A 16425-nucleotide genomic window follows, 5' to 3' on the forward strand; every position below is an offset into this window, starting at 1 on the left:
CCTGGCACACACTGATAGAGCCAAGGAATGGAATTCCAAAGGGGAAAACAGAAATGAGAGGTGTACCTAGATTAGGGTAAATTTACCCCATCTGGATGCACAGTTTCTGCAACTGACATTTTGTTTTCTGTTCAGTGCTAAAGTTGAGCAAAAAAAATCATATAAAAACACATACGAGGAAGTTTGTAACATTTAGATGATGACAGAATTATTCTACAGTAATTAACTCCATGAAATTCAGCTACAGCTAAACAACACTTAATACTGAATTAAAAAAAAAAATAGAATAAAGAAGTATATTCTTTACTTCACTTGCAGCCGATTTCCCTGACCTGATGGATAACAGCACTTCCAGGAAGCAGCTGGGTTTAAAACATTTTCTGTGGGTCAGTGCAGCAGCTAGAAATTACACTTCCTCTCCAAATGCAAGGTCAGGCAATGGGGAGAAGTTAAAAAAAATAAAATCAAAGTTCCAGTTCTGTCTGTTATGCCAGTCCACTCAGCTCAATTGAGGGAGTCCAACAGCTTCCTCTAGATGCCACAAATTGAAATTTTCTTCTGGAGATGTTTCTGAAGACAGTCTTTCTCCCTTTTTCCCTTAGGAATTTCTAATACACAATTTTTTATTCAAAATATTTTACAATTAAATGGTAGAATTTATACCATCTTAATCTAAAGGATTTACAAACAACTGGAGGGTAATGTGCAAGTACTGTTACACCTTCTATATTGCTACGCTGCATTATAGAAACATAATAATAAAAAAATAACCAAGGGAAAAACTAAAACATACCAGAAAAGCCACTCTTCTACCTTTAAATTACTGATTGCTTATAATTTAAATTTTATTTTCAAAAAGTTACACCAGCCCAGCAAGAGGAAGCATGGTCCATACCCACATAGGGAAGTAGATGTCTGTAAGTAATTCCACCAAAACAAAGGCAACACTTTTAAAATTATTTTTAAGACACTGCTTTAAAGTGTCTTAAAATACTGATTTTCAAACAACTTTTATCCACTTTCTAAACAGGTTTTGTCCTGACAATTTTCTTAGTAATTTTCATCCCAAAAAATCTTACTTTTGCTAACCATAAAATCCATCCTACATTTAAAGTTTCAGTAATCTGCAGCTGTCTTATCTACAGAACTATGGGTAAAACAAGAGGGTTCTCATGAAGTTTTAACATCTCTAAACACTGAAATTAGAAGCCAAAAGCCCCTTTGCTCATGCATTAACGTGAGTGGTTTTTAGACCGAGCTACAAGTATCAAACTATTTTCCTTGTGCCAGCCTGCGTGTGATGAAATTTCACCGAGCAGCTCAGCCATGCCACCAGTGACTGGCACACGCACCCAGAAATTCATCACTGACAAACTCAAACAAAAAGCACAACTAAAAGGCAGCCCCAACACTTAGCAGCGGGTGAGCAGTTGACTTTCCCATTTCACTGCTGGATTTCACAGGTCCTGAGCAAACACAGAGCCATGACAATCAATCCTCCCTGCAGTGACTCCTTTCCCTTTCCAGGACCTGTACATTTGGCTGTCGATTATAGACAAGCTTTGGCAGGTTCCTGTGGCAAGCAAGCTTGGAGTTAGTTCAGTCCCGCCTTCAGAAAGGAGACTCATGAAGGACAAAAATTTAAATAAAAATGAAGGGGGGGGAGGAAAAAAAAAATAGCAAGACTATTAAAGCTACAAAAGCATTCAATAAAAAGTTAGTGTAATAAATGACAAAAATTATTTCCTAAGCTTTGCTACCCCCTGCGTACAGTTCTGCTGCCCACGAGTCACTTGTAGAAAACTTAAATATCCTCAGTTTTAACTAAGCCACTTCTGACCCCACACTGTAAAAGGAGCAGCCACCAGAGCTGAGAGCAAAACTTGGTTGTTGGAGGGCAGGGAGCGAGGACGGGAGCTGCCTTCGATAGGAGATGCTGAGGTAATGCTCAATGAGAGCGGTGGACGCAAACAAATGAATCGTAGCTGCAGGCTGGAGGAATATCAGGTGCATCTCTACACCCCGAGGGCTCAACTCCTACACGCTCAGGTCCCTCCCCTGGAACAGCCTCCTGCAGTTTCACTCAGGGCTCAGCAGAGAACAGGTACTGCTCTCCCAGCAGTGACAGCTCCAGCGCAGCGCCCGCCCGGCGGCTCTCGGACAGCCCGCTGCCCGGTGAGTACATTGCTTTAGAGAATTTCTTTCAATAAAACCTGCTCCAAGTAAGGAGGAAATCCGAGGTGCTCAGTTCCCAGCTGTCCCAGCAGCCGGGGTTACTCCAGCAGGTGCACTCACAGCACCGGTCTCGGCTTTCAGCAGAAAGTTTCACTAGGAGAGGGGAATATCTCAGTCTGAGAGAAAAGCTAACTCTGAAAAAGTTTTTACAATAGTTAACTCTTGTTGGTGCAAAGGGCTTTCAGCAGCTTTGATTTTTTTCTTTTATTTGGGGAGTTAATATACTGAAGTATATTATTGCTTAGAATTGCTGTTTCCTGTGCCAGCTCTGCTTCCTACAGTCACGTCAGGTTCATCTGAAAAGCTTGTATGAAAATAATGTGCTCCAGCTTTGATTTATTAATTTTTCCACCTTCCGGAAATTTAGCAGAAAATTAGATTGTTTTCTATTTTCTAGTCAATTAGAGTGTAGTAAGACATTGATTTATTAACTTGGTATGTAGAGAGATTTTTATTTCCTATCCATGCTGCCTTAGCAATCTGTTTAATCTGTGTTTCGGAGCTTCTCTCGCACACACACAGACACACAGAGCAGTTCCCTGGGTCTGCACCTCACACACACACTGCTTTCCCTGCACACCCCTCTCACCTCTGTTTCCTCCTAATTAACAATCAGTTGTGTTAAAATTTATCTTTCAGTTTCAAGGACCTGGAAGTTTAGAAGGGAGGGGTGGTTAATCGCTGGAAAAATCTCAGCTAGAATAAAACTCACAAATCTTGTTCTTGCAACACCCTGGGTAGGTGACAATGGCATGTCCTTGGGTTATGCAATAATGCCACATCACAATATTTTAATTATAGTATGTCCTTCAAAATGTTCCACCCGAGTGAGTCCTCCTGGTCAGAGAGATCCACATCACCAGAAGGAGCCTGCAATAATAATGGGGTGGGCATGAGCAGCTGTTACGTACTTTGCTGAAGCAGTGTCCTAAAAAGAAATGTAATTACTGTCCCTGCTTGTAATAAAAGACATTTTGAAATTTCCTCTTTGATCAACTGGGCATCTTAAACAATTTAAACTACTTAAAACCTTAAAAAAACAACCTGCACAGATCTATATGCACATATCTCTGTGTGTGTATGAATACACATGTGCATATGTGTATATACACTTATCCCCATGGACATTTTTTGTTTATATATTTACACACAATGTTCAACTACATTCCTGTTTTCTGAACCTGCCAACAGGTTAAACACAAGGAGGGAGCAACAAGCTGCTTTTAAAAATAGAAGGAAGGAAACTTGGAGCAGTCAATCTCAGGCTGGAAAGGGCGACAGGTTCGAAAGCCATGAGGAGGTTACTAGTGACAAAAACAAACAACTAAGATAACCTCAAGTTTAATCAAGATTATCTGAATAATTGTTTTCAATAAAAATATAAATAAATAACACTACTGCATTTCAGAACTAGAGAATTATAATAATATATATAACCATCTACATTTCTGCAAGCAGGTCTACAGGAAATCAATTCTCAATCTAAAAAACAAAGTTATGTAAAAATTATCCTGCTGTTGGAGATCTTTTTTTTCCCCCTTTTTAAAAGATATCACAAGTGATGACATTGAAGTTAAAGGAAAAAGCAACTACTTATTTTGGTATTTTCTTTCCAATACTAAATTCTAACTTTGGCAGCACAAAACATACATTGTACAGCTGTAAGTAACATTATTTATATAGGGACTTTTTAATTGGTTACACCGATTTTAAACCATTAATGTCCTTTTCGACTGTGTGATCAAATAGTTTTCATGCTTTTTAATAATAAAATATGTCTCTCTGCCAGACATTCCTGTGTCTTAGGGACCAGAGGAAGAATTACCCTACTTGTCTAACTTTGGAAATATTTTATTACTGGCATTTTTAAACCACAAGAAAAAAGGGATTAAATAGTAAAAGAGAGAAAGAAAACATTCACCTGGCTGGCACTGACCTAAGTTTAGGAAAGGTAAACACCCTTTAAAATGAGCTGCTCTCTGCACCTCCCAAGTCAGAGCAGCAGGTTCTGGAGCCATCAAAACAAAGAGAAAGAAATAAAAAGCTGTTGGAATGCTCTCCTGCTGTACCCATGGCAGAGAAGCTCCAAGGCTTGAAATTTCTAACATTAAAACTGCAACAACGCATTTTACCGTGTTAAGAAATGATAGTTAATACTCTGTCCAACAGGAATAACTTGAATCAAAGTTAAATACCAAGTACAAAGTCAGAGGGGGGAGGACAGGACACACAGGAATTTTCATTATGAAGCAAAGGAAAGCTGGAAGAACAAGGAAATCTAATTACCATCCCTTTATTATAAATGCTGCACCTGAATGCAGATTCGGACGTTATCATAAATACTTCACCTGAGAAAGCAATGGAGTTTTGACAACAATATCTTTTTTCAAGAATAATTAGTACAAGCACTTCCAAGAAGATATAAAGAGTAACAGGTAAAAACTGACTTGACCAAGTCCATGACAAACTTTCCATGCTAGTTACACATCATTAGTTAAAAAAAGTGCAACAAGCTCACTTAAGACAGAAGAAAAAGCCCAGTTCCCTATCTCAACTTCTCCTATGTCTCAATATTTAATTTACTTATTTTTCATGTAAAAATATTATTTTTAATATTTCAAAGGATTTACTGCGATTGTTACTTAAAATATTTTAAAACACAATATATTAATTTTGAAAATTTATTGAACTACCATTTCAGCCATACACCAATGATGAGACTTTAACATGCTAAAGTATTTTTCCTTGTTTCTTTTACAGTATCAATATGCAACTCAAACAACTTCATTAAAATCTGAAAAACAAAAAGCTACTTCTCTAGCAATTACTTTTCATTAATCTGAAGCACATTTAATAATTTTTAATTTTAGGAAAAAGCTTGATTATTTTTTTCTATTTGCAGAGCAGCTCTGCATTTTTAAGGGTTCCTTCACAATAACTGTTTTAACAAAATTAATACTTCTATGACATCAGAAACAACATTTAATACAATTTGCTAGAATTACTGTACCTGATGAGCCAAGCAGCAATTCTGTAGCTTTCCCTTCAGTTTTCATCATATGTTGCCTGCCATTTTCTGTTAAATAATCTCTGATTTAAGAAATGCAAAACATCTCTACTTGAAAGAAAATCTCACAGCACATAATTACCAGCAATTCTTTTCATAAACTTAGTATTTTAATAATACTAATTCAAACTTCTATGTAAAAAGCTTTTTTTTAACAAAAAAAATGGAGCTATCTCGTCACTCTTCCAATTAGTATTCCTGTAGTTTCGGGTAACACAATAGATACAGTACGTGGTTTTGCAACAGTCATCATTTTGATAATGATGCTTGTAGTTCATGATGAAATCATCAGTTTTTAGATCTCTGCCATAACACATCCTATAAAATCATGAGAACTTGACTCCGAGAGTTTCTCACGCCTTCAGAATCAGTGAACATAATGGAACAAGCCGGTACAAGCCCTCCCGACTTATCTACCCAGCGAATCACTGGGCTGGATAAAGTATCCACAAGCTTCGTTTTTCCAGAGAAAGGCAGATAGATCCTTCCCCTGGAAATCAATTACTGTCAGGCACTTTTCCCCCCCGAGTTAATACACTCGTGTTAACTGTGTGCAATCTGTGAGAAGCGACGCAGCAGGAGGATGGGAGATGTGTTTATCAGGCAGAGGATTCCATTAGTCAGACACTGCAGCGCTCATTTCTCTTAATTGAATTAGGAAGAGGAAGAAAATCGGTGTGGTTTTATCCTTCGAGAGATTGGGCACTTTTGAGGTATCCATTGAGATTGGGCTGTTGGGAAACGCCACACCAGTGAAGAGAGGGGTTGGTCAGTCTCAGAAAGAGCCCAGTCAGCCGCCCAAGAGCGACCCATCCACCCCACCCTTGTGTCACCACAGCAGGAAATTCCCTCCTCGCTCTCCCGGACCGGCCCGACAGGCTCGCCCCACATCCAGCCCCTGCTGGGACCTGCCTCTTCCCATCCCACCCACTCCACTCCTCTCTCAACAGCTCCACCTGGATTTCTACTTTCATCTTCTCAATGAGTGTTCCTCCAGCTTTCAAAGAGAACTCACAGCATGGGCAGGTGACAAGTGCTGCTGCTGGAAATTAGGCCACTTGTGTGGCTGTGTTTGGGTGAGGGAGGATGCCAGAGGTCAATGCCCATCTAACTCCAGTCTGACATCCAGCTTTTTTATTCTGCTTTAAAATACCCAAATAACACAACGTATGCAGTATGAAGGGCAATGCTCTTAAGAGAAGGCACTACTTTGTGTTTAGTCCCAGTGTTCCACTACAGCTCATTTTAAACTTTGTGTTTCAGTTCCTGCACTACCAGTGGCAAAAGCCTTGTTTTCCGGCACCCTCTTCCCTGAGACACCACAGGAGCTGGCTGCTTCTCCTCACCTGGGAAGAAGGATTCTAGAAACCTGAAAAACCGGAAACATCACGAGGCTAAAACCGAGGGAAGCCAACCACAAGAAAGTTTTTATAAAGAACCATTACACTTAATTGTTTAAAGCAGAAAAAGGAATGAGTCTCCTCAAAGAACGTAAACCCAAGAAGCCTCATTACATCCCAAGACCACCGGGAAAGCCATTCAAGTACAAGTGCTTCCAGTGCCCCTTCACTTGCAATGAGAAATCCCATCTCTTTAACCACATGAAGTATGGCCTCTGCAAAAACTCCATCACTTTGGTGTCGGAGCAGGATCGTGTCATCAAGTGTCCAAAGGGCAGTTCCCTGGAGCCCAAACAGATCAACCAGCTGGAGTCTACCGTCAAACCAACTTCTTCTAAATCTGTCACAAACGGACTGTCAAGCCTCGATTCAAAGCCTCAGTATCCTTTCACAAAAGAAGACGCCAAGGAAAACGTTGAGTTACAAAACCAGGCAACGAACGCCGCAATTCAAGGACAGAAACCTGCGATTCCAAAGGAATTAAGCCCTGCCAGCTCCGCAGCAGAAGGTGCCATCGGCGTGCAGCACCTGATGGAGGGCATGGTCAGGCCCTCAGCCTTCGTTCCCGTCGGAGAACACCGAGACAGCAAAGGCCCAGAAATCACTGAGGCATCTGAAATCCTCTCCCTCTCTAACAAAAGCTCTCCTTTCCACACCAAGTCTGCGTTTCACGCCCCGGCTCACCCATGGAAGGCAGGTTCTTTCCTCCCAGAATTTCCACATAAAGTTGCTCCCACAAAAGGCTTTGGTTCCATTTCACCTTACATGCAACCAATGATTCCTGAGTACTCACCCCATTTCTATGAGCACCGGCTTGCTATCTACACACCTTACCTGCTCCCAGGTAACTCAGAGTGTGAAAGCTCTGCTCTCTCTGTCTATGGAACACAAGATCAAAGACACTTTCTTCCCCACCCTGGGCCACTTCCAAAACCCCTAAATCCATCAGCATATGAACACTATCGATTGTTCCAACAGTACCACTCCACTCCACCAATACCATATGGATTTTGTAGGCCAACAGATCCTCCATTTTACAGATTTTCACACGTAGCTGGTATTAACAGGGATCAAAACTCTCATCTGATGGAAGAAACCACCTTGCTGTACCCAGCTTCTTTAAGCCCTTCCCAACAATACCCTCTAAGTTCCCATAAAAAACAAGCAGATTATGAAAAAGAAATGACGTTATTGCACGCCAAAGGTAACGCTAAGGATGACCAAAATGAAAGAGAGAATGCCAAAATGAGCCCTCTCGCGGGAAGCGCGGCAACAGGCTCCCCTGGCAGACCCAGCCCCACCAACTTCACCCAGACAAGCCACACGTGTGAGGGTTTGTTTGACCTCTCCAACAAGTCATCGTCCACATCCCTGGGCAAGTATGACCAATCAGAAGAAAACTTCACAGCCTTCAGACCTGTGAGGAAAAGCACGGACCAACCTCCTTCCCTTCAAGGCACGCAGGCACAGCAGGAGAGAGGGGATTCACCTAACAGGTAACATAACACTTTGCAAATTCTTGTCAGTTTTACCAGGGGCACACAAAGACAGATGGGCACATTTCATACAATGCTTGTTAGATATATTTAGATTTACAGCGATGAGCTGATATGTTCTGTACTAACTGTGCAAAGCACAAAGGTGCTATAGTGAGCAGACTGTTCATTCTCCTTAAGTGTACCAGGAATTTCCACTGTGTTTGTGAACTTCCAAGGTGTTTGAGTACTTCAGGGAATTACTTTCATTACAGTGATGGGTATGGTGAAAGGGATTTAAAGGAGGAACAACAGAATTGTCAGACTTCTACCCTGGAAGGCTAGATTTTTTCCTCTTCTTGACCACTTCCTCAGCCCCAGTTGAAAAGAGCAATTGATAGTAAATTCTCTTTTCTCCTCGTTTCTTTCAGCATCAATGTCACTGATGAAGACTCACACACACAGACTGATGGTCAGAACAACGCGGGCTCACCTTCCAACACAGAAGAAGACACAGGGATAGGTCCCCTCAATCTTTCAAAAAAGCCCGACACAAGCACAGGACCTGCTCATGAGCACATGTACAAAACCCCATCCAAAACAGACAGGCAGAGCTTCCTGGAAATGCAGGACATGCCCCTGAACCTCTCAGTGAAGGACTCCTGTAACACAGCCAGCCTGAAAACGTCCTTCCACAGCCCATCCCACGATAACGGCGCCGCTGCCGCCCCTGCGAGCGCCGAGAAGGAGAGCTCCGGCGCGGAGCCGTGCGTCCCCAAGAACGCCAGCAGCAGCGGCGCCTGTGACAAACCCTTCGCAGCCCAGCGTGGCGAGGCAGACTTGGGGCTCATGGAGAGCTGTGACGAGCAGAAGCAGACGGCGGCCGTGGCTCTGTGCCAGCTGGCCGCCTACAGCCCCGGCACGGCCCGGCTGGACGGCGACGGGCACGGCGCGCAGGACGGGCACGGCGCGCCCGCAGAGCCCGCCGCCGACGCCCAGGATGCTCCGTGCAACCCAAAGGGGAAAGGACAGAAAAGGACAAACCAAAAAGAATCCACAAAATCCCAGCAAGGTGCTAAGAGGGTCAGGCCCAATGACTGCAGCAGAGTCTTCACTTTAAGGAAGAGAACAAGAGTGTCTTAATTCTCCTCCTTTCAGTGAGTTTCTGGTTACCAGCGTCATCGTGAAATTTCTACAAACCCTCACTCACTGGGCTTGGCCCGTGACAAGATACATTCAGTCTGTCCATTGTAAATAATGTTCATAATTTTATATTAATATTTTTAAGTAATTGAATTTTGACTTGTACAAGCTCAGGTTTTGATGAGTGAATTTTTGCATTCGTTACTAAAGCCAAAGTGAATTAGATGAATCTTCAAGGGGTATTTGCAATTGTATGATGTAAAATAACTTTTACAATTTCTTTTCTCTAAAAGACGTTTAAGCTCTAGAAACAATATTGCTCAATAACATACTGTCATAGTCTTTTTCCAGCCTTAACTTCATCTAATAGGGGGTTTTTTTGGTCTTTTTTTTTCTCCTTTGAAAACCTTTTTATGTCACTGTGCAGTAGTTTGAATAAGCTTAAGATTAAAACTGGCTTTTTAGAATATACTGTAAAAACTGCTCCATGTATGGATGCACTTTGCCATTCTGCCCTAAGACAGAACAACAGACCAAATTTAGTTACTCAGAGGCAGAGGCCACTTTAAATAAACTGCCCCAAACCCTGTGTAAGCAACCTCTTCTCGCACTGACTGAGACCAAGATTCAAGTTAAACCAAAGAAAGCCTGCACAGGTATAATAAATGCAGTTTATGTTCAACTTTAAGTAAATGGCTATGAAAACAACACTGAAAATATGAAGAACTAAGCAATCCAGGTGCCTGCTTTGCTGAGGTTAGACAGACACTGGGCAACCTTCAAACTCCAGGCCTAAAAAGTTATTTATATAATTTATTTCACCTGAGGCAAACTCTCCTGGGGAAGGTCTTGTTTCAGTACATGTGTATTACTCAGTATCAGTTTCTGTGTCCTTCTACATACAGCCATAAAACTATTTCCTAGTTCTATATCTGTGTATATAAACTGGCAATTTTTCAAATAAATCTTGTGATCTGTACTTAAAATATATGGAAAGTCATTAATGAACACAAATACATTTGCTACACTATCTATATTGAAGAACAGCTAGCAAGAAGTTGCTAGTTAAATTTTCAATTGGCAAGCAGAATTTTGGGACCAAATCAATTGCAAACAAAACAAGGAAAAGGAGCTTTCCTCAATGATGGAAATTTATTATGCAGGTTAATTCATCCATATTTTAATTCCAAGTTATGAAGCTCAGAATTCCCTCTGCCTTAAAACTGCTGTCCAGCTTGTCCAAACTGCTGCAAAAGTTCAACTAAAACAAGGCTGATCCCTGTGTAAATTTTCACAGTGTAAGGAGTACAAACCCAGAACAAGCATTATTCCCATAAAACCACAGGTATAAATTTCTCATTGATCATTACTCAGGGAAGGGGCATCCTTACTTGCCTGAACATCACTAATAGGTGTAAATCTACTCAAGAAAGTGGAGCTGCATTCAGCACAATGCAGAATTCCCAGAATTTTTTTAACTCATGTTTTGTGCTGTGCTGCTTTGAGCCAACAACTCAGACAGAGATTTGTGACAAGTTTGGTAATTAAATAGTAAAGGACAGAACTTCAGCTTCTGAAGTAAGAAACAAAAAAAGATACATTGGTCTTTAATTTAATCCTTCATAGAGAAAAGCTGCTCTCACATTATCAAAAGGCAAAAATAGCAATGTGAGTTTGAAAAAAGGGAATGCAGTAGCAGAAGAAGCCAAATTAGCTGAAATGCCAACAGCAGGGCAAAGTCAGAGTGAGGTATTGAGCTGCACACCAGCACGTGACAGAACAAAGAGAAGGAGCTGCTTTCCAGTCCAAGATTAAAGTTCCAATCTTAGGATCAGATGCTGCTAAATCCCTAATTTCCAAACATGAAATTATAGTCATGTGTCACCACTGCCACTCTTCACACTATGGGCCTCACTCATCTCTGAAAGCAGAAAGCTTCAGTTACTATCATCCACAATTTTTTTTAAAAAAATCTTATGTACCTCTTCACTTGGTAAATTGAATTTCTTTAAAGTGGATGAAGAAAAACTTTTTTCTTCCCTAGAATTCAAGGATTTACTCTCCCCCATCTCCACACAAATATTAATTATAAAAGCCAGCTCCAGTGGTGATCTGATCTACCTTCAAATTAAACAAAAATCTATGTCATGAGGTTATCCAGATTCCCTGACAGAGGTGTACAGTTTTGGTTTTGTGAGAACTGAAATACAGATTTACCTCTGGAGGATTTCCCTTGCATGATTCCCCAGCTGTAAGCTGGAAGGTTTTTAACTGCTTCACCTTTATCATGCAAGGGCAAAAGTAATGGAAAAAGGGAAACCAACTGAAGGCTCACTGCATAAACTTTCTCACATGCAGCACACGCTATAATGGACGTGAACTCCTTCCATGGAGACAGAGTAATAAACTGTATTAAATGCCACATTTTACAGCACATCTTCAAACTAGGAAAGATTTAGCACCCTGAATAACTAGTATGAAAACACCAGCTTTGAAATATTTTTTGAATTTAGCGTTCAACTTCTCTGTTCAACACAGGAGCACCAGATGGGGTGCAAAGAAGCATCTATAATAACACACTGCTGTAAAAGCACCCAAGGGTGGATGTCAACTGCTACATTGTGCTTTTGTCATTCCCACTCTATATGGCATTGACCAAAATGACATTAATATCTCTCTGATTCAATGTATGTCGATAACTAGAGAACACATAAAGAAACAATTCCTCTGTCCTGTTCTTTTTCTTTCCATCCTGCTATTTCAAAAACCCATTTAAAACATAAACAGTTCATATATAAATTACATGAAACTGGCCTTTGAAATTTAACCATAAACAAACAGCAGAAGCTACTGGCTTTAAAGTGCAAGTTAGTCATCAATTATTTAATATATTCTGCTTAAATAATGACACTGACACAATATGGAGACATGCAGAATTGTTTTATACAAGTGTACAAAGAAACATGGGAGGGAAGAAGAAAGAAGAAAACCTCAAGAAATTAATTCCATTTTGGAAAGAAATATTTATTAAGTATAAAAAAAGGCACACCCAAGCCAATGCTTTAGACTTAAATATCCCCATAGGCAAATGTTTTACTGTAGAACTCAGTGCTTCAGTCATCACCCAGCACACACACAGGAGCAAATCCCAGTCTGTTGCCATACATTTGGTGCCTAATATTATGAATTGTTATTTCATGAACATACAGTCAGCAAGTGCAACTCACCATCTGAGATTCGGGAAGGGAGCAGCAATCCTCTCCTGCCCAGCTCAGCCAGGGCCAGGCACCCCCCGTGCCACGCGTTGTCTGTTTCCTGGAAACTGATGTCAGAACAGAAAAATTTGTTAAAACTGACCCTCTCTCTCAGGATTTAATTTTTTATGGTGAATTCCTAACATTTTAAAAGAGCCTTAATCCAAACCAGCATGTTCTCATTGTGTTATTGATACCAGTGAACTTGTAAAATAGAAAAGTGACAAGTTGAACATGTTTTCCTTCCCATTTATGTAACATAAACAGTACTATAAATATGATTAAATAAGAAAAAAACCCCACATTTATTACTATAAACGTAACTCAATACAGAAGATTCAATACCAGAAATTTATAGAGAAAAGGAAAACAACTTCCTAGTACACGGGCGAAAGATTTACAGAACATACCAAAAGAACGAATGGGTTTAGTGCCAAATGCAGCCCTTAACTTGCAAAAGAGGTTCAAATGGCAATTCCCAGCAAACCCTTTAGAAAAGTCTATGAAGTAAGGAAATAGTGATTTTTATTCACCTTTAGAAAACATAAACCAGAGAAACTTGCAGTGAACACAGCAAAAAACCCCCAAGTGGCAATCAATTTTTAGTGGGCTGGCAGATAATGGAGTGAAAAGAGGAAAGCTGGCCTGCTGCAGGATTAAATCTGAACAGAGTTCATTTTGTATTACACCAGGAGCAGGAATCTGAGAAGAAAACACTGGACAGCCAGACTAGGTCATATCCAAGCTTCATCTCTCCCAACACCATTTCTGAATTGCACCTCTGAGAGCAGGTGCTCTGCCAAAGACAAGCAGGACCCCCATCCCCTGCTTGTCCCCCTGGCTTTGGCACTTGGCAGCACGCAGACAGCTCAAGCAGAGGCTGGAGCTGGATTTATTATTTAATAACCTCTGAAGGGACTCTCTTCCATTAATTTGTATAATCCCTTTTTGAACTCCCTTTACACTTCTGGCTCCCATAACATCCTGTGGCAATGACTTCCACTGGTTAATTATAATTGTGTGGAAATGCACTTCCTGCTGCTTCCCTGCTCTGGCAGCAGGGAGAGAGTGAATCCTCAACAGCTGCTCGCTGTCCCTCCTGCTGGCCTATTTACAGTGGAGATACAGCAAATCACACCCTTTTCCTTCCCACCTGTAAAAAGCTCCATCAGTTAAACCACCTCTCAGTGATTTAGTTTTATCTCTTCCTTTCCTAATCATTTCCAACATGACATTTGTCCTGTTTGCCCTGCCATGTATTGCTGAGCACTCCCCTGATGAACTCTGACAGATCAGTGGCTTCCAGGGGATTGACAGTGAGCAGCATTTTGCCCCAAGTGCATCACTTTGCATGCATGAGACATCGTATTTTACATGACATTTACTGTCATAGTACTTCACCTGGCCTTCTGTAACACTTTCCTTCCTGTCACTTTTAGCTCTCACTACACTAAATCAACTTGGAATATCAGCTGGTTTCCTCAGCCCCTCATTGCCCTTTTTTCCAGGATTCTTTATGTGTATGTTGAACAACACGAGGCTCATACCCCAGTGGAACTGTGCTGACAATCTCACTACACAGTGAAAAATCATCACGTGTTTCTTCCCTGACTCTTGTCCTTTGATTTGTCTACACAGAACAAATCTTTTCTTCTTATCCCAAGAGGTATAAAAGAGTGCCTCTGATGAGCAACTGATTTATTCCTATTTTGGTCACTAGGATATTTAGTGCAAAGAATCCAACAGAGGTTCTCTCTGTGCTTGCCTACGTTTGTTCCCAGGTGTTTCTGAAGAAAGCAGGTCACTCAATTACTAGTTGAATTACTCATCCCTATGACTTGAAAAACAAGGAAAGAAAACACAGTGAGTACAGGTCTTTGAAGCTCCAGGGATAATTGAGATCAGCAGCACCTCTTAAATTAATCACAGTAACACACTGAGGGATCATCCAAGTGGATACTTTCCTTGCAAGTCTTTCAGACTTTATACCTTCTTTTTTTCTAATGTGTTATCCTTTGAGCTGGCATCCTTTATTTGTACTCACAACCCAAGTGAAAATACTTTTTAAAACTGGGGAAATCTGAGTGACAAACTGCTCATGACCAGCATTTCTTGCCAATAAAGAAACTCTTTTTGTTATTGGCTTGCCCTAAACCACTCGTTTAGATTTCAGGTAACCAATGCAGCTGTGACGAGCAATTTGATATTAAACAAAAGCCCATGATACTTGTTTAATTTTTTGTTTAACTGTGTGAATAATACCACTCTGTCTCTATTCTAAACTTGCCACCTGATGCTTGAGTTTGCTTTCAGTAACACAAAACCCAGAGGGCAACCACTGCCACACCATTCCCAAGTGCATAAATCTCTATTATACCCTATTTATTCCTCACCCTCCTTACATGTTGCAGCTTCCCCTCACACAGAGATTGTTTCTCACCTCTGGTGAACCTCAGAACATCATTTCCAGTTCTACTGGGCTTCTAAAGATGGACACTAAACTCAAGGCATGAACCAGAGCACACCAGGAATCTCTCAAGTAGCAACTTAATGAGTATTTATTTATTTTTTCCTAATATTAACTTCAATCCCTGCACATTACCTTAGTATGGGGTCATGAGGACGGATGAGAAATAATTTCTTTATTGAATACCTTTAGCCCATCTATGCCTTCAAAGATTTTGAAATCTGAGAGAAGGACAGCAAGAAAATTTACAGATTTTTAGACCTTTCATCCTAACTGCTGTACCCCTGTTCCACAAGCAGACATGTTTTAGACATATGTAAAGTGTGAAATAAGATTTTTACCTAAAACAGTCCAACAGAGACCCAATCACATCATCTGCTAATTCTTTTGGAAGTCTTCCAGTTATTCTACCAATTCTACGGAAGAAGAAAAAGAAGCACACAATGGATCATTAGTACTACAGTTAATTGGTAAATCACAGAAAAAAATTAGTTACTGCAATCCTCCTGACTTCAAGATGCCACCCCAATGCCCTAAGACTGATACCCTTAAAAAACAATCTCAAACTTTAAAAAAATGACACAGCAGTGAACCTCCCACAGAAATACATTTTAAAAGAGAAAGAGAAAAAAAGCGTTTTGAAGAAATTTGCAACAGCAAATATTGGCAATACACCCAAATTACCAATCCTGGATTACACTACATTTCTATATTGTTTACAGTTTAGCTGCAAAAATAGAAGAAAAATAAATAAAAATAAATAAATACAGAAATATACTGTTTACACGTTATATATTGTTTATATGTATTGTTTGCAGTCACCATAACAAACTTACCCTTTAGCTGCAGACCACCTGACGATGGTGTCTTTGTCTTTCAGGCCAACCAACAATTGTTCTGCAAATAATTTTATTTAAAAAAAAAACAAACAGATTATTCTTATTTAACAACAGAAAATTTCTTAAGATGTTCAAACTTCATTTGCTTCTTTGTATAAAAATGTTTGTATCTAGATTTATTCTATTTGTCATACAAGTATGACTTGAAATTAAAAACTCAAGGAATATGTCAAAATTGTTTTATGGAAAGAGATTTTATTTTTAAAATATTCAAAATGGAGGTCATGGTGCTTTTAGCAGAGGTTCATTAGATTATTCTGTTATAAAAGTCTTCTGATGCAATTTTTGCCTATTTATTTACAGAATATCCACCAACTAGTACAACTGCATATTAAGAAACAAATGCTCGTCCTTTGATACTACCACAGTCTAAAAATTAAACCGTAATTCTTCAGCTTTTATGACATATTTTTTTGTTTTGTATTTCTTTATAAATTTTAATTCACCTTTCCATTTGTGAAAGGCTCAGGGCATCTCTTTTATAG

The 16425-nt window shown here is 40.1% G+C and overlaps 2 protein-coding genes across 3 annotated transcripts in view; one reads left to right on the forward strand and one right to left on the reverse strand.

Annotated features, from left to right (window-relative positions):
• The window catches only part of TBCD (tubulin folding cofactor D), a 112039-nt gene that overhangs the window by 76139 nt on the left and 19475 nt on the right, over positions 1–16425 (reverse strand). For both annotated transcript variants that reach the window (XM_021535835.3, XM_021535834.2), the window contains exons 11-13: positions 15878–15938; positions 15383–15457; positions 12548–12642 (exon numbers count right to left, since the gene is read on the reverse strand). In XM_021535835.3, the coding sequence (XP_021391510.2) occupies positions 12548–12642; positions 15383–15457; positions 15878–15938 (231 nt within the window). The remainder of the gene's footprint in view (positions 1–12547; positions 12643–15382; positions 15458–15877; positions 15939–16425) is intronic.
• ZNF750 (zinc finger protein 750) lies at positions 6775–9320 on the forward strand. The gene is made up of 2 exons (XM_021535837.3): positions 6775–8198; positions 8609–9320. Exons 1-2 carry the CDS (start codon positions 6775–6777, stop codon positions 9318–9320), a joined length of 2136 nt encoding a protein of 711 aa, XP_021391512.2.

This window comes from Lonchura striata, chromosome 19 (assembly GCF_046129695.1).
Source record: "Lonchura striata isolate bLonStr1 chromosome 19, bLonStr1.mat, whole genome shotgun sequence".
In the NCBI taxonomy this organism is placed as follows: Eukaryota; Metazoa; Chordata; class Aves; order Passeriformes; family Estrildidae; genus Lonchura; species Lonchura striata.